Source organism: Zingiber officinale, chromosome 5B (assembly GCF_018446385.1).
Source record: "Zingiber officinale cultivar Zhangliang chromosome 5B, Zo_v1.1, whole genome shotgun sequence".
Lineage (NCBI taxonomy): Eukaryota > Viridiplantae > Streptophyta > Magnoliopsida > Zingiberales > Zingiberaceae > Zingiber > Zingiber officinale.
Window position 1 is genome coordinate 77,943,314 of NC_055995.1, and position 17,477 is coordinate 77,960,790.

General features: G+C 38.7%; 2 protein-coding genes across 6 annotated transcripts; both read right to left on the reverse strand.

The window, feature by feature from the left end:
- Window positions 1-7,067: 7,067 nt before the first annotated feature.
- LOC121984608 (molybdate-anion transporter-like) lies at window positions 7,068-10,899 on the reverse strand. Of its 2 annotated transcripts, none has more exons than XM_042537620.1 (8): window positions 10,648-10,899; window positions 10,143-10,287; window positions 9,882-10,050; window positions 8,381-8,651; window positions 8,034-8,299; window positions 7,765-7,956; window positions 7,521-7,626; window positions 7,068-7,366 (listed from the first exon to the last, which is right to left on the reverse strand). In XM_042537620.1, exons 1-8 carry the CDS (start codon window positions 10,796-10,798, stop codon window positions 7,308-7,310), a joined length of 1,359 nt encoding a protein of 452 aa, XP_042393554.1. In that variant the 5' UTR covers window positions 10,799-10,899; the 3' UTR covers window positions 7,068-7,307. The 2 variants fall into 2 exon arrangements, with proteins under 2 accessions (XP_042393554.1, XP_042393555.1); XM_042537621.1 differs by having other exon boundaries at window positions 10,375-10,888.
- Window positions 10,900-11,184: 285 nt separating this feature from the next.
- On the reverse strand, window positions 11,185-17,366 carry LOC121984609 (kinesin-like protein KIN-14E). 4 transcript variants are annotated; one of them, XM_042537625.1, is made up of 20 exons: window positions 17,111-17,365; window positions 16,332-16,630; window positions 16,073-16,244; window positions 15,923-15,993; window positions 15,663-15,843; window positions 15,478-15,587; window positions 15,278-15,377; window positions 15,113-15,199; window positions 14,852-15,028; window positions 14,084-14,357; window positions 13,833-13,994; window positions 13,511-13,726; window positions 13,405-13,442; window positions 13,105-13,268; window positions 12,852-12,977; window positions 12,630-12,755; window positions 12,474-12,539; window positions 12,121-12,183; window positions 11,990-12,052; window positions 11,188-11,907 (listed from the first exon to the last, which is right to left on the reverse strand). In XM_042537625.1, the coding sequence occupies exons 1-20, from the start codon at window positions 17,190-17,192 to the stop codon at window positions 11,401-11,403; spliced, it is 3,084 nt and encodes a 1,027-aa protein (XP_042393559.1). In that variant the 5' UTR covers window positions 17,193-17,365; the 3' UTR covers window positions 11,188-11,400. The 4 variants fall into 4 exon arrangements, with proteins under 4 accessions (XP_042393558.1, XP_042393556.1, XP_042393560.1 ...); XM_042537624.1 differs by having other exon boundaries at window positions 11,185-11,907; window positions 12,474-12,755; window positions 15,923-15,990; window positions 17,111-17,366; XM_042537622.1 differs by having other exon boundaries at window positions 11,185-11,907; window positions 12,474-12,755; window positions 17,111-17,366.
- Window positions 17,367-17,477: the final 111 nt, after the last annotated feature.

The window sequence follows — 17,477 nt, forward strand, 5'->3', positions numbered from 1 at the left end:
CCGAACCTTTCCTTAAATAACCTATTGTGTTCTTTAGAAGTTAAATCAGGAATCGCAGACGGAACTTAACATCATTGATTCCAAATTTAACTTATCTGTTCTTAATGGTTTAGATTTGAATCGCAAGCGGAATTTAACACTATTGATTCAAATCTACCTAAGTTATTAATTCCATAAATATTAATTTCCAAAATTGGCTTCCAGGACTGCATGGCGAGGCACATGACCTTCTTGGATATGGGAGCAACCACCACCGCCTAGGCAAAGCCTTTTTAAGGAAAGCTAATATTTATTTCCTTAAATAACTTTAGGTTAACAAAAAAGAACAATCGAATCACAAATTTGAAAAAGAAGAAAACACAAAATCAAAAAATAAATTCGATAAACTAGATCTAATTGCCTCTTATATTTAGAATTCATACAAAGAAAAATAACTAGTATGATGCGGAAGAAAAATACTAGCTATACCTTCTCTTTGTAAGCTAATGGCCTCAAGATCTTTTGCCGTATTCCTCGCCTCGCCTTGGACGTCGTGTGGGCGATGATCCTCCAAGATGAACACCACCCAAAAGCTTCCTCCTTCTTCTTCTAAAATCCGGCCACCACCACCACCAAGTAGAAGAGAGCAAAGGGAGAGGAAGAAGGGAGAGGGCCGGCCACCAAGAGATCACCCAAGCAAAAGAATAAGAGTTGTGTCTCATGAAGTCCCTTCACCCCTTCTTTTATATTACTTGCCCAAGGCAAATAAGGAAAAACCTTTTACAAAAAATAAAATCATCCAAGAGTTTTTCCTTTTCTTTTTTTATTTTTCCTTTTCTTTCCTCTTGATTGAATCAATCACCAATCAATGGTTATGATCAATCCTATTTGGTTTAGGATTGAATTTGGTTTAATCCTATTGGCCGGCCCTTGCTTGGGCACCAAGCAAGGTGGCCGGCCACAATTAAAAGGAAAGGAAAAATAATTTTTAAAAATTTTACAAGAAGAAATCCTCTTATAAAATTTACAAGCTCTCTTTCCTAAAGTATGAGTTTAAAAAGGAAAGTTTCTAAAAATTAAAACCATGTTTTAAAATTTAAAAACTCTCTTATAAAATTTCCTTTTTTTAACATGGTGATAGAAAATTTAAATTTTAAAACTTCTTTTCCTTTTTTTTTCTTAAACCATAAGGATGGTTAAAAAAATGAAAGTTTTAAAATCTTTTAAACTCTCTATTTAAACATGTGGCCTAATTCAAATAAGGAAAGTTTTAAAAATTAAAATCTCTCTTTTAAAACTTATAGTTTTCTACAAAGAGAAGATTTTAAAAATTTAAAACAACCCTCCCTTTTTGAATTATTATGGCCGGCCCCTACAAGCTTGGTCACCAAGCTATAGGGCCGGCCCCTTCAAGAGGATGTGGCCGGCCATTGCTTGGTCACCAAGTAATTGTCCGACCCCCTTCTTGGACACCAAGAAGAGCCTTACATTTGGATGGACTTGAGGTTATAATAAGGCTACGACAGGGACCTAGAGGAGAAATTAGTTTTGGCCTTCCGATGAGCTTGAGTATCCCATGTTCGCCCCGAATACACAACTCAAGTTCATCGATAATAACTCATTCCACTAGAGAGTTATTACCGCACTGCCGCATCAATCCCAAATTACATTATGGGCTCCTTCTTATCATGAGTGTGTTAGTCTCCCTGTGTTTAAGATTACGAATGTCCACTAATTAAGTAAGTTACTGACAACTCACTTAATTAATATCTAGCACCAAGAGTAGTACCACTCAACTTTATTGTCATGTCGGACTATGTCCACCTGCAGGGTTTAACATGACAATCCTTATGAGCTCCTCTTGGGGACATTCTCAACCTAGATAACTAGGACACAGATTCCTTTTATAATCAACAACACACACTATAAGTAATATCATTTCCCAACTTATCGGGCATATTGATTTATCGAGCCAAACCTCACCCTTTGATAAATCAAAGAAATAAATATTAAATATATGTGCATGTTATTATATTAGGATTAAGAGCACACACTTCCATAATAACTAAGGTTTAGTTCTTTTACTAAGTCAGTACAAAAAGAACATACCTAAATGATCCTACTCAATACACTTAAAGTGTATTAATGTAATTTATTAGTCAAGATAAACTAATACTTAATTACACTACGACTATACTGATAGTTTGTTCCTCTCTATCTTAGTCGCGATCAACTGTTTATAATTTATAGAGAACCGACAACATGATCTTCTGAGTGTGACACCACACTCCATGTTGTCTACTATATAAATTAATTGAACAATTACATTTAATAAATAAATGCAGATATTGACCAATGTGATTCTTTTATTCAAATAAATGTTTACAAAAGCTAGACTTTTAGTATACACTCCAACAATTCCAATGTTGATCCGGGGTGCCTCTAAGTCACCCGAGGCGCCTCCAAGGCTGAAGATTTATCTTCGAATTCTATCTACTTCGGGGTGCCTCCAAGCCATTCGAGGCGCCTCAAACTTGTTGGGTCATTAAGATGTTAGAGATGGGGGGGGGGGGGGGGGGAATAGCGTTCGTCAAAAATTGCGATTTAAAACCTATGAACGAAGGCAAGAATACACTAACACAAGTAATTTTTTACTTGGTTCGGAGCATGTGACGACTCCTACTCTAACGTCTGTGATCGTCGATCGCTTTTGTTGGAAAATCACTATCAGTTCGAATAATGAGTTACGAAGATTGAGTACAAGAACTAAAATTAATTGTTACTGATAAACAGAAAGGAAATTTGAAATCTTTCGTTCTTTAAACTTCAAAGCAGCCTTTCTGTGTCGTCGTAGCCTTTTCGGAGCAGCACGCAAGAATGAAACTTGTAATAGATGTTAGCCCGAAGTTGCTGGTCGAAGGCCTTTATATAGGCTCATTTCAGGTGCTTGGACCCCACCGGGCGCCTGGACTGTTGCTGATATGGTGATCTCTCGTCGAAATTTGATCCAAGTTTATGTTAGTCCCTTGGTGGCTGGCAAAAGGGGAGGGGTGAATTGCCCTGAAAAAACAAACTCAACCCTTTCTCGATTTATAGCTTAATAAAGAACACTTGTAATAAAAAGAAACTAAGAGACTAATTATAGAGACAGAAACACAAGGATTCTTACTTGGATTGCAATCAGAAGATTGATAATCCAAGGAAAATGAAGTGCGCTTTTATGATGATCTTTTTCGGACTGAGTAGCCTCTTTCAACGTTAACATCTCACAAATAAAAGTAGAACATAAAGAAATGAATTACAAGTTATTATCTGAACTACTAAAATCAAAACTATATTTATAGCACTGTTTCGGACGCTTGGAAGGGTTCCGGACGTCTGGAGTGGGATAGAATTCTATCCCCGATGCGTCGGTCAACGTACACGTAGATCCTGATAAAATCGAGGTTCCGGGCGCCTGGAATAGGTCTGGGCGCCCAGACCCTTAAAGTCAACTATGTTGACTTTTTCGGTCCTGATCCTTTGCTCTAGTTCTGCTTGTCTCGGTTCGGTTCTTCCACATTGGTTCCGCTTGCTTGAGTGATCTCCGCCATCCGAATAGGACTTACCCAAACCCAATTTCCGGCATTCTCCTCGAGCAGCCTTCCTCCTCGGCTTCTCGTCTCTCGAACGTCGCGTACATTCTTCTCGTACACCGGTGTACTCTTCCGCGGCACCTCGTCCCTCGGACGCACCGAGCCCGTCGGCTCTCCCCATGCCGTCCTTCTCGCTAGCCGCGTCTTCCGCTCGGCTTCCTGTACTCCTAAGCTCCTGTACACTTAAACACAGGGGTTAAACCAAACAGGACCTAACTTAACTTATTTGATCACATCAAAACAAACTTGGGGTTCCAACAGTTTATCCACCTCTGGGCGCCCGAAACCCCTCCGGGCGTTTGGACCATTGATGTAGATTTGGCCAGTCGTCGCGCTCTAATTCAGCTTCAGGATAAAATTTTTGGTTCGGGTGCCTAGACCAGCTCTGGGCCCGGGTTTCTGGTGGGCCGCTCGAGCGAAGCTGGTCCTGGCGCTTAGACCGCCCGGGTGCTTGGCGGGCCGCCCAGGCAAAGTTGGTCCAGGCGCCCGGACACTCCTTTTTTTAGTCATTTGCCTTGCAAAAAAAAAAATTAGTCCGCTAGGATTTCACTGCCTAACCCGCTAGGATTTCTCGTTGTCTAGCTTCAGTTAGGACTTTCTGAGTTAAATGTCTGGTTCTTCTTTAACATACCTAACTTCTCTCTCACATATTATCAAATATTAAAAGTCAAGATCGTGCCAACTTAAGCTTAGTCAAACAAGTTAATCTTGACCCGATGATCCTACGAAAATTTTCTACTAGCCATCAAGATAAATCAAGAAATACTCACAGTAGATGACCCATTAACTTAGTATTTTTAGATCATCCATCTATTAAAAAAATATTATCTATTAATTTATCAAAATTAAAATTTAATATTTAGATTCTTATTAAAAAATTGAGAAGACGTACTACGATTGTAGTATTGCCTCGGGCTACTATAGTATTGTTTCTGTTGCTTGGTATTGTAATCCTAAAGCAATATTAAAATTAGAGATATTTTTTAAAAATAAAAATAAAGTAAGACCGATTTAATAATAAATGAATAGGCTGTTTCTGTTAGTATTCCAGGCTCCCTTTTTTCTTTTCGCCTGCCCTGTCGATTTCTTTATTGACCAAGTCAGAAAATGATTTTTAAGTAAAAGAGAAATCGAGACTGTGAGCCGACAACCTCGCCGTCGCCTTCGACGCTACATTCGACGAGTTCGGACGACAACAAGCCGTCGCCTACCTCGCGCTTTACGTTTGCCGACGGAGACAACGAGCGACGGCGTCTCTTAGCTCCCACCATCCCCCCGCGCCCCTCGGCCCCACTCCGCGTGGACAGCTAGCGAGCGAGACTTGCGGCAACCTCGACGAGCAGACGAGCTAGCCAGAGAAGAATGGGAGGATATTTTTTTTGTCGTTGACATCTGATCGAACACTCGGTGGGGGGAAGGATCGTCAGTTGTCTTTCTTGTCTGCTGTGTGTTTCTTTCACAGCCGCGACTGGCGTGTCAAAGAGCAACTTGTGTTGGATTTAATATGTAGGTTGACATGCTATATTCGAACTGTGATTTAACTTAAGTTATTAGGTTTCGGATTATTGAATTATTGGATATGAGTTTAATATGATTTAATTTAGTTATTGTGTTTTAGATTATTAAATATGAGTTTAATATGTAGATTTTGTTAATCTAATTTATTATTATTAATAGGCTGATAATAAAGTAGATTCCTATATAAAAGGGAAATCTTGATTTAAGAAATATCTTGATCTAATTTTTTATTTTTCCATAAGCAAATATTTTTTCATTTATTTTTTTCTTATAATTTTTTTTTTTTGATAATTGATTCTGTCTCATAGTTAAGTCGATGGATGCTGGGGACGTGGTGCTCTTGTTGACGTGTTGAGGACTCTGAAGGTGCTAGTCTCCTGCTGACGTGGACTTGCAAATATAACGCCGAGCCGGGGAAGGGTTCCCCGACGATGGCCCTCCGACGTTCAAATAAGATCTCCAACAAAAAAGGAGTAGAACCCAGAAGAAACGAGAACTGTAGCTACAGTATATATGTATGCATACCTCCGTCGAAATCTGGAGGTCCTTATATAGGGCTCCCCAGAGGCGCGTGCACGCTCCTCAAAGCATACCTGAAATGGATGTGTTAGAAAAGCGTGTCTGTCGCCCTACCTTAGTAGCACGAGTATATCTCTGACGTGACAGTGGAAGTTTCCACCGTACGATTCTCTGTCTGACCGTGCTGCTGACCATGCCCCTGTCGCCGGCACTGGTCCCTAGGAAGATCTCGCCAATCGCTCTCTCTGTCCTTTACCGGACCAAGCGGAGGAACCGCTCGGCTGGCGTCTTACCCAGGCCGAGCGGAGGCCACGTCGGCTAACGCCCTCCAGGCGGATGCCCGCTCGGCCGGTGATCTGATGTCCGGATCCATCATGTTGAGCGACTGAGCCTTAATTGCAAGATTGATGCCGTATCTACTGTTTAGCCGAGCGGGATGGTCGCTCGGCCTTCGTCTCTTCCTGCTTTGTCTTATGAGCGTTGAAAACTCGACGTCAGGCTGAGCTGTCGAGATGCTGGGTCGGCTATTCCTCCTGCTCATCAAGAAGGTAATTTGCCCGGTCAGACGTCTGTCGAGTGCTGATCACTTTGACCTACCAACCGGACGGACTCCCTCTTATCATCGGATCAATAATATTAAAAGATAAAGGCATGACTCTTTAATTAAATTATTTATTTATATTATGTTTTTGATAAAATAAAGATTGATACTCATAGGTTGGTATTTTTTTCTCTAATTCTTATTTCGCTCCTACAATTAATGAGGTTAGGAAAAACCGTAAGTTCTATCAATTCACTGTTACAAACACTTTTAGATGACAATCAGACTTTGACAGCTGAACAATCAACTACACTGTCGCTGGAGCTCATAAAATCCTCTCATATTAAATTTGGGTTATATATTACAGAAGATCACTCTAAAATCTTATGTATTTTATACAGGATTTACGCCACTATTTTAAATTTTGATTTTATAACTAAAATAAATCTCAAAGATAAGTGACAATCCACGTAATGATCCAGTCCTGTAATTCAAGCGCAGTACACAAATTTAATATGCTCTTTTTATTTTAAACCTGAATGCATGAGAAATCCCAAGATGTGTTTACCACAGACATTAATAAAAGGGTCTAGTCCACTTGCCTCTACCCATTTGATTTGTCATAGTCCGGCCAACCCAATCGGGCCATTTTGGACCTGGCTGCATCGTAAACTCGTGTCATTCTATCCATCCATCTTATTTTGCCACCCTTTTACATGTTAATATAATAAATAACATTATACATAAGCAGCGGAGAAATGCTATCTAATGGCCTCTAAGATTTGTCAAAACAACAAATTTTTTTTATTAGCTAGTAGTAACAGTCAATAATACATGTCGAACACTGTAAGATGCCTGTGTTTATGCACCAATTATAAAAACAGAAAAGCATGAGATCATGAATAGATTAGTAACAGAATTCAATACATAGAATGCAGAATGACTGTTTGTCTAGTTTACTAAGCATATATCTATATTGATATTCGATCGAAGTTTTCCTGCTAAAAGTAGAGCGAAAGAGGGAACAAACTCCTTTTGCGACATGTCGGTCACTTTTCTTTTCGTTCCAGTGTCAGCATCTACATCTGGTTATTAGCAATATGAAAGATCGATTGTCAGACGAGTGCTTCTGCTTCAGCATCAATCTCCTTCAGACCTGTCCAATCTTGTGGCTCTGTGGAAGAAAGCAACAAGCAATGAGAATCCTTGAAGTTTAAATCCTTCCTCAAGACACTAGTTCGGTAACGTTTCGCTGATCGAAGACATTAGGTAGAAGCAAAAGAGGTATAGGCCGGTGTATATAACCATATCAGAGAATGAAACATTACTTTTGTAGGTATCAGCAACCACCATGAGTCGCCTTTGCAAGACTGAAGCCATGAAAAGAAAAATTGAGCACATGCCGAACATGATAGTGATTGGGAAAGCATTTACCTTCAAGATAAACATGGAACCAGGAATCAGTACTTAGCAAGGACATATATGACTATGCCAACCGAAGATTTATTTATTTTAGAATATGGTTATCCTCTAATTACTATCGGACAGTAAACATAAAGATTTGGTGCTTACATTGTAGAGTACAATACAGACGAATAGATTGAGGGGAATGCGAAAGAAGTTCATGATGGTGCTCCTAGCCTCCTCGGGGATGTACTGAGACCTCATCTTCATCATTGATGGCCAAAATATGCCAACACAGGCCTCAAACACACAAAATCCAAGGAGTTGAATCGAGCTTCCAAAAGATATGCTACCTAGGAACTGTTTCGCATTAGCACAAAAGTTACACAGACAAAACGATAAAGTTTCATATTGGTGGAAACTCAGAAGAGACTTACAGTAGAAATAATTGGAAGCAGTAGAGTGAAAGCAGAGACTGCAAACACGATCTGCATATAACTTTCAACTTTAAGAGTTGCTCGGGCCATCAGCTTAGATGCAATGGAACTCCCCAACATTGAAGACAACATGAATGTAGCAAAAATAAAGCCATGAGGAATTTCCTCGTCATTTGGGCTCAATGCAGGAGTCCACAAGAACACAAAGGTGTACATGGAACCTTCGAAAAGAGATTGTATTGCACCCAGCAAAGCAATTTTCTCATCTGGTATTAATAAAAATTTTCACACATATCATCTTTGGTAAAATTGAGACAACTGTTTGATGAGAGTAAAAAAAAGCTTACCAGAAGCAATGGCTGCAGCAGCAGCTTTGAACTGTCCCATTAAATCTTTGCTGTCAGATGGATCTCCATAGTTTTCACTCCAAGATGACAGGATAATAGCCATGCCTATGGCAAGGAAACATGCAGCAGAATCAAATGGAGCAACAGGACCAAATCCCAAGGTATCAGCCACTAAATTGGCAAATAGTCCAGAAACAATGGCTATAAGGCCATTGCCGAGAAATATTGCTTTAGAGAAAGTTATGGACAACCACTGTGGTTCAAAACCTCTCTGCATAATGGAGAAACCAATGCATCAGAACAAAAATTAGAAAAAACAGTCACAAGATCGAGTAGGCCAATGGACTAGTGACATTAGATCTCAGCCCTGAGTAATTCAAATGCTATATTTGAACAAAGAAGAAAGAAAATTGATTTAATAACACCTTACCAATCAATAGAACAACAACTATGATACAGCAAACAACTATTATATTGATTTAATATCATCTTACTAATCAATAACTTAGCTAAATTTCTTATCATAGATGAAATAAAAACTACAATGCAACAACAAACACAACAAAGTTGTGAGTTACAACTACTTAGTGTCCCCTAGATCGAATTTGTCCATCCATTGAACTCTATCCAAGACTATATCATAGTAAAATTTTGATATCTCAAAGTTAAGACATCTGATCCATAACAATCATGTTGAGGAAAGAAACCAAAAGGGAAATTTTTGGATATTGGTTGACATTTGCAACCAAATAATAGATTGGTATTGAAATGTGATCTTGCAACTAGAGTTACAGGGATGAACTCCTTCATTATTGTTGAGGTAGCAGCATTTCAGCCGAATAATTTGAAGGTCTTTGACACACATTATCATCATTACCATCAAATCCCGACAATTTGAGATGGATTGGCCTTATGAATTTAAACCCTCCATTGCTATATCAAAAGTAATATTCAAAACAATTACAAAGCAAAGTATGCATCAGAAATACAAAACACTTCAAACACCTACTCATTCATAATATTGAATCATATATATATATAATCATGATTAGCAATGTTGAGTTTGAGTAATGGATGAATTGTAGAGGACTAGTAACATGATAGCTAAATTCATATTGGCATTAACTTTATTAACAAATAAAGGGCAAACTTTCATTAATGGTTAAAAGGCATTCAAGGAATTCACACCTTTATTTTAAACCATTAGCAACCATGGTCAAAATATGTTTACCATATGTTAGTTGGACAAATCTGAAAATAAGTTGCCAGTAGTGGTGAATTTCAGACACTAGAATACTTAGAGGGATAAGAATAGGCCATCAACTTTTGTGAAAGAGAATACACAATTTTACAAAATTTGAAGGTTATATATGTAAAAAGCCATAGAAAATAATGACTGATAACTGAAGTGAACGTCAATCTAACAAATGCAAATAAACAAAGAAACCTAGGATATGTCGAACAATCAAAGGAATTAGGATAGATAATCCGCCAACTTCACCTTATTGTGCTCTGCAACAAGCCATGACTCAAATGACGAGAATAGCAGAGACGTAGCAATACCTCCCAGTATACGTCCCACCATCAACACTTTGTATTCCGGAGAATGCTTAGTGATACAACTAAGAATGTACGTCAAGCAGTATGTTATACAAGCCCGCTTACGCCCCCTGCACTCGATCACAATTATGGCTCGTGCCTTTAGGGGGAGCTCGAAAAACTTAATTGAAGAGAAACGAAAAAAAATGGACGAAATCCTCACTGTTTGTCAGCCAAAGATCCCACGATCGTCCCGAACAGCATTGACGATCCAAAACCCGCGATGAAGAGCCTCCCAATGTCACCCTTGTCGAAGCCATACTGGCTATACAAGTAGTAGACGTAGGGGCCTTGCAGCCAATCACCAGCTGAAAATAATCGGAACAAAACCAAAATCAGCCCAATTCCTGGAGAGGGACTTATAATCTCAAAAGAAAAGTTTGCTATCTAATTACTCCAACACTTTCAGATCCGAAGAAAATGGCGTCCGATGCTCAAATTCGGGCACTTAATTCAAACACAAACGAAAGAAGAAAAAATTAAATCCAAAAAGTCATTTACGATCTCAATACAGAAAGGGAAACTTTAGGACACAAAGGAACCCTAGAAGCCTTCCGTCCTGGCGAAAGCCGAATCAGATCTGCCAATGGGCGAGCAGATCGATAGGGAAAACCCGACTTTTGTGGTAATAAAGGAAAGATCCGAGAGAAAGGAGAGTGAGGGCGAACACATCATGAGGGAATAGACGACGAGATAATTGTTCTTGAAGGCGTTGAAGGCCGGAGAAGTGGCGACGCGGTCCTTGCTCGTCTTGCTCAGCTCCAGTACCGCCACCACGGCGGAGAGCCCACCGAACAATAAATAGTAGAACACGTCCATCTCTCCTCCTCCTCCGCCTCCGTTCGCCTTCTCCTCCTCGCCGTCGGCTCCGAAGCTTGCTTTTGGGGACGGAGACTGAGGGAAATGAAGCACTTACCATTACAGGGGAACGTTACCGGGCATTGGTTCCATTATATACCGTTGTTTATATCGCTGTTTTGTTGATACGTAACGATAAAATGAGCCGCGGAAGTCCGTTTTATTGGTCGGGATTAAACCAACTCGCGGTGGCAGTGGCACGTAGCGCGTCGAATCGGATGTGTTACGATACGTTACTTGGTATCATTTTTCTCGGGCGCATGGATCATATACTAATTAATATGTACAGGAAAGTTTTTCATTTTACTCTCAATATTTTTATCTTTTTAAAAATACCTCTTACAATTAATTATAAACTTGGCCATAGTGGGAAAACAAGACATGTTCGGCACTTTCATTAACCAAAAAGTACCAATATGATTTACTTGAGTATATCTTAAAACTCACAACAAATCACTAAAGATCTACTAAAAACACACACAATGATTCTACGATAGAATAGGTTAGCTATGGATGTGGTAATAAGTCAATTCAGATGTTTGATTGCCGTTCAGGATTACAAACTACCTGGCCCATCCTCTTACCTTGTTTTTCTCCTTAACTCCTACTCCAGTTTGCTGGTCCTTTTTGATTCTGCTATGAGGAAATAGCTTATGCGTTGCAACAACTTTTGAAGTCCTTGTAATCCTTCCATATGTTTTTGCTTGATCTAGTTTCCTGCTTCTATTGATTTCCATTGGCTCTGTCTTATTGTCTACTGAGTTTGTAGAAAACGCACTGTGATTCTCAGTGTCATCAGCCAATACACTAATTCGATGCTCACGCTCTCCTTTCCTCTTGATTCCAGAAGGAGATATACCTCTATGGAGAATTGAAACTCGGCCTGTCATTAACCTGTTTATAGAAGTTGAACTTCTCAGAATGCCAGGGTCAGTGTCACTTGTTGATTCATCGCTTGAGGATCCTTTTGCTTCTGCCGGTGTTCCAATTCTTGATCTATCAGCTGAATGTAAGATTAAAATGGAGTCTGATTCTTTATGTTCTCTAAGCTTACTTTCGAGTTCTTTAACCTGGAAATTAGCACGTTCAAATTTATTAACTTTGGGAAGTTAAGCAAAGTGAAGTTGAAACATGTTGAAGCAAATCTCTTACTTTTTGTTCAAGAGTCAACTGAAATTGCAGACTTTCTTTAAGCTGGCACTCTAGTTCCTTAACCTGTTTATGCAATAGAATGTTGGTTTCAAGAACACCAAAAGGAATAGAATGTGTTGATAACAAGCTACCTTCTCCTTAGCTGCAATTTCAGAGTGTGATTGAACATTAAGTTTGAGTTCAAGCTCTTCAACCTGTATGACAACGGTAATAGATTATTCAAATATGTAATGTAAAAAAGATGAGAGAATTCCATTTTGCATCACTTCACTCAAAATTTTAAGTTTTTTTTACCGTTATTATCAAGATGCTTTATCTACTTTAAAAACCTAGTCAATATGACTCCCCCTTTGTAAACTATTCCTAAAAATTCCCTAGAAGGCATTTCTTTTAAACAATATTGAGTAAATGAATGGAACTCTAGAGGATCATGGTATTTGTTTATTTAATATTTGAGAGGATTTTTTATAAGCAATTCTCTCACCTTTTCCTGAAGACTCACTGATTCTATCTGTTGTCGCTCTTTCAATCTTTGTTCCATATCTTTGATCTGTAAACAACAGAAATTTATTTTGTTAATGGGCGATGTTTTCTTAGCAGAAAATACCGTGATTTTTTTATTATTGAGTCTAAACCATACTTTTTGCCGAAGCATCATAGATTCTTCTTCCTTCCCATTCAACTTTTCCATGAGCTGGCACTGTTTTCTATCCAGTTGACTTTGTATTTCTGCATTTGAATTGAGTTGGCTAGCAACATCTTTATTCTAACAAGAGTAAACATATTAATGTCAAAAACATGGAAAATATGGGTTTTCTTTCGAGGAAAATAAAAGAGTGGACTTTGATATGATGTACAATACCTTCTCTTGTAGCATCCTACATTGTTGTTCTTTCTCTTTCAGTTTATTCTCAAGGTGTTGGCAGTTCTCCTCAAACTTCCTTAAAGACTCATCCTTGGTTCTAGATTCCTGTCTCACTTTATCAAGCTTCAAGAAAAATGACAACAGCCAGTAATTATCATCGACCGAGTGTCATAATAAAAGATCACCTAGTATCAATTGTAAGGAAAAAACACATAAAAGCATAGTATAAGTAACCATCAGGAAGCAATACCATCTGTTTCATTTTTTGCTGTTCCACCGTGTCAACTTGTCTCTTAGCAAGACCCAACTCGACTCCCCGTACTCGACTTGCAAAGGTCAGCGAACTGACAGTTTCACCCATGTCGTTGTCTGATGGACTAATTTGTACAAACATCAAAGCTTTTGAATCACCTCCTGCATTTCACAATAGCAAATGATATTATTTTAAATTATTCACACAGGAATTGAAGAAGTATTGCTGATTTTCTAATGACTCATAAATCAAAATGACCTTGTATGCTAAATGTTAAAGTACATTCAATTAACCTACCTAATGAATCTTGCAGTAAATGTGTAAGCTTGGAGTTCCTGAAAAAAAGGGAGATTTAGATTTAGATTCTGAATTAAACCAAGAAAAGCATTATCTGATTTCAAACCTGTAAGGAATGTGGTTGCTTTTGGATGCAAGAGCAGAAATGACGTCTCCAAGGGCAGAGAGTGATCTATTAATGTTTTGAGCTTCCTTGAGTCTTTCCCCTTGAACATCTGTCCTAGTTAGCCTCTCACTTCCAGCCAAATCCACAAGCCAAAGCTTGCTCTTTGTGCACTCTCCATTCATCAAATTTTTTGCTCTCACCATTATGCAAAGCATGCTGCAGATTCAAGAATTTAGTAGTTTTAATAGTTTTAGTAGTTATAATACAAGCCAAAACCAAGTTTCAGAATAAATATACAATGCAAAACCAAGTGATTACTAACCAATGAGATCTACTGCTATGCTCATTTACATTGTTAGAACCAACAGCTCTAGCATTGCTCCCAGACTGCAGCACATTCCAAGCTTCTTTCATATTCTCAACTTTAGCTTCTACCATCCCTGGCACGTGATGAAATCCTTCGGCTGCTTGCCTAACTTCCAACCTATGTGAAAAATGTATCGACAAACAACATAATTGTAAGCATGATGGACCAAGTACAAAGCACATGCACTAATAGAGAAAGGAATTTACTTCTTGTTTGACGGAGAGGTTGCTAATAAGTCTCTGATCTGCTCATTGTACACCTCCAGAACACTCACAGATATGCTGTAGGAAATTGTGTCCTTCCTCTCAACTGCTATTTTAAACAGCTCTTCCAAAGTTCTATAATTCACTCCCCTATTATTTTCAGTTCCTTCCATGGTGAATGTCTTCCCTGTACCAGTCTGTCCATATGCAAATATGCAGACATTGTAGCCATCTAGGACTGATGTGACAAAAGGTGAAGCATCCGCATAAACATCAGCTGCACAACGTTATATGATAATGAATATCCAAGTTATTAAGATGGAATGTCTGATATGTCAATATCTACCACACTGTTAGAACCAAATCAAATATCTTACCTTAAAAAGATATATTCATTCAAAAATTATTAACATACATCATAATCTTCAAATTAGCATGGTTGGTTGAATCAGGGAAGGTCACTATTCCACATCATACTCTCAGGATTCTAATTCACTTCCTTTTTTCTGCTTCTTTAAACTGCAAACTACTCTCAGGTTCACCCTATGCCTACTATGAACATTTTGTATCATGTTCTTAGGATTCCATAATATTTTCTTCAATTTTCTCACATCATTAACTGGCAAAGTTTGTTTTCCGATCCATAGATGACACACTGAACTAAAATATCTTTATACTAATTTAAGACAATTAACTACCGTAACTAATGCCCCTAATTTTAATAAATTTCATGTTATCAACATTCTCAGTAATGATCAACTTGATCAATACCTTGATTATCCTTTGGCGTATAAACTCGATCAAACTTAAAGCTTTTCTTTGTTGTTCCACCTGCCACGGTTCCAATTTCACCATCCTTGGCTGCGTCAAAATCTATAATGGCATGGCAGCCAGATGAAATCTCCTCCTTACTCAAAGGGCGACACCTACAAAATACCCTAATATTCCCTGGAACAGTGGAAAGAAAGATTCTAGTCAATCAAACAATGCAAGAGGCATGTATGTAATAAGTAAATAATAAGAGATGCATACCTTTTGACTCCTGGAGTTGGTTAAACAATCTTTTTCTCTTACCCATCTCCTCGTTATACTTTACCTTGAGATCTTCACTTTGTGCAACTGTAAGCACAAAGCAACTTCAGAATTTCCTTTCTAGTCATTATATGTATCTTAAAGTTGCTAACTGTAGAAACCCACCTAAGGCTTGAATTGCAGTGATCATGCTATTTAGATTCGGGATTGAGTTAGCACAATCATGTGCTTCTTGTGAAAGTTGCATATGATCTTCTTTTATTGCCTGAAACAAAGAACAGCTGAACCGTGAGCAAAAACATTTTAAAATCTACTTTATATTTGATTGATAGAAGTTTGTTGATGCAGATCTGACCCTTATGTACCTTAATCTTCTTTTCCAAATTATTGATTGTAGAAGACCATAACTTCTTATCCTTCTTGTATTTATCTGAAACGTCTTTGAATTTTTCCATCTCCCTTCCAACGGCTCGTTCTGCAAACAAAAAACAGAATAATTAGACAAATTTTATTACAGGGCATCACTCTCAAGGCAACATAGTTCCCTTACCAAGTGTTTCATTTTGGAAGATCATGTTATCAAGCTCCATTGTAACATTCTGTAGCTTCTGATTTGCATCTGTTAGTGACATCCAAGCTTCATAACATTCATCAGACTTCATTTTACATTCATGGGTTAGCTCCTGTATTTTTTTCTCATACTGGACGACAATTCTGCTCTGTAATTTTTTCTACAATTGTACAACATAGTGATCAAAATAGCTATCTTTCAAATCTTAAAAACTTTACAACTAAGCTTCCGTTCCTCACCTGAATAGGAGACGCCTCTATCTCAGTGGCGCATTTGGTGCATAAATGAAGTTCTGGGTTTATCATGGCTGCTAAACTCCGACGAAATTAAAACTGAGAAAAGAGAAATATTCAAACTTTATCCCTAGAGAGGCAATAAATGCAACGCACCTGTTGAGACTGGAGCCTTTCTGATGCAAATTCCGGAAACTGTTGGAGATCCACGGAGTCCCTCAAATCTTATTAAAACACCCTGGTTGTGCAGCACAGAGACTCTGATATCAACTAGCTGGAGAGGCTTATTAGCTCCAACGATAGCATATATGTCAAATGAAGATAATATCTGCAATTCTAACCCAGAGAAGGATTTCTCAGAACCCATAAATTAACGAAATGTTATACAAAATGCAGTAGGTGAAAGAGATCTTGCCTTCTCTTCTTGGACAAATATGTCAAAAACTCTAATTCCTTTAGGACCATTTGTATTGACTATCTCTGCAAAGTGTAGGTCCACGAAATAGTCTCCAGGAACAAGATTATCAAACATATAGCGAAAGTCACCATATCGTGCCGATTGGTACAGTAACGGGTGGCCACCACTTTCAGCTATGATTTCATTGGTTTCAATTACGTCTCCACCTAGGAAATGAGCATCGCCTTGGAATTTAATACGACAATCTTTTCCCTGAATCTCGCAGCCTCCAGAATTAACAAACATCACAACATCGTCTGATGAAGAAGAAAAATAAAAAGAAATAAATATCAACTCAGCAGCATAGTAACAAAATTAGCTAATTACAGCTCAAATATAGGTAAAGACAGATAATTTTCATAAGGGATTCGCAACCAGATATTCTAGTTTTTAATCTAAATTCACGAGAAACGTAAAGATTTATTCTTTCAGCAAGACACAACAACAGATTTCATGACTCTGAGAACGCGATCTGACACAATTACATAAATGGGAGATGCATTTCGACCTAAAGTTCCAAAATCTTAGCTTGTGCGCGAATCCTGGCTCCTCAATCTCCCTCCCTGAAAGATCACGAACCCTGATTTCCCCCAACAATCCAAGAACGTCCAAAAACAAATCCCGGCCTTCAAAAGCTTGCATTTCGAGCCCCGATTGAACAAAACTTGGACCGGAGACTAAGACAACGGAGTCAAACAACCCTAATTTCCCCAAGAACATCAAAAATAAATTCTGACCTCCAAAAGCTTGCTCCTTGAGCCCTGATCGAACAAAACTTGGACCGGACACCAAGATCATCGAGTCGAACGCGTCCTCCATCGCCGGAATCTTCTTCTACCTTTCCTTCTTCTGCGCCTTGATCCACAATCGGTAAAACGGAATCGGGCAAGGGTGACTTCTATCGCTCCGTATCTCGGATTAGGCAAGAGATGGCGAATGAGAAGGTTCCTATTTTCTTCTCGGGCTTGTTTGCCTTCTTCTTTTGGTCCGTAAACAGTTCAAATTTCAAAGGGATTCGACCGTTGAGATCAGCCGACCGTTACCAGGTAGTCCAGGTCCAGGTCGGTCGGGTGGACGTTTACAGAAAGTTACGCTGCCCCCGCG

Bases quoted from the DNA above. Each gene is read 5' to 3' on its own strand.
- LOC121984608 (XM_042537620.1), bottom strand. From the start codon at position 10,798: ATGGACGTGTTCTACTATTTATTGTTCGGTGGGCTCTCCGCCGTGGTG. The intron at 7,957-8,033 runs GTAAGTCTCTTC...AATGCGAAACAG, and splicing joins TGCTTCCAATTATTTCTACT to TTCCTAGGTAGCATATCTTT. The intron at 7,367-7,520 runs GTAATGTTTCAT...TTTCTTCCACAG, and splicing joins GGTTGCTGATACCTACAAAA to AGCCACAAGATTGGACAGGT.
- LOC121984609 (XM_042537622.1), bottom strand. From the start codon at position 17,192: ATGGAGGACGCGTTCGACTCGATGATCTTGGTGTCCGGTCCAAGTTTT. The intron at 15,994-16,072 runs GTGCGTTGCATT...GTCGGAGTTTAG, and splicing joins AAAGGCTCCAGTCTCAACAG to CAGCCATGATAAACCCAGAA. The intron at 15,029-15,112 runs GTATGCATCTCT...CCACTGTTCCAG, and splicing joins CCAACTCCAGGAGTCAAAAG to GGAATATTAGGGTATTTTGT.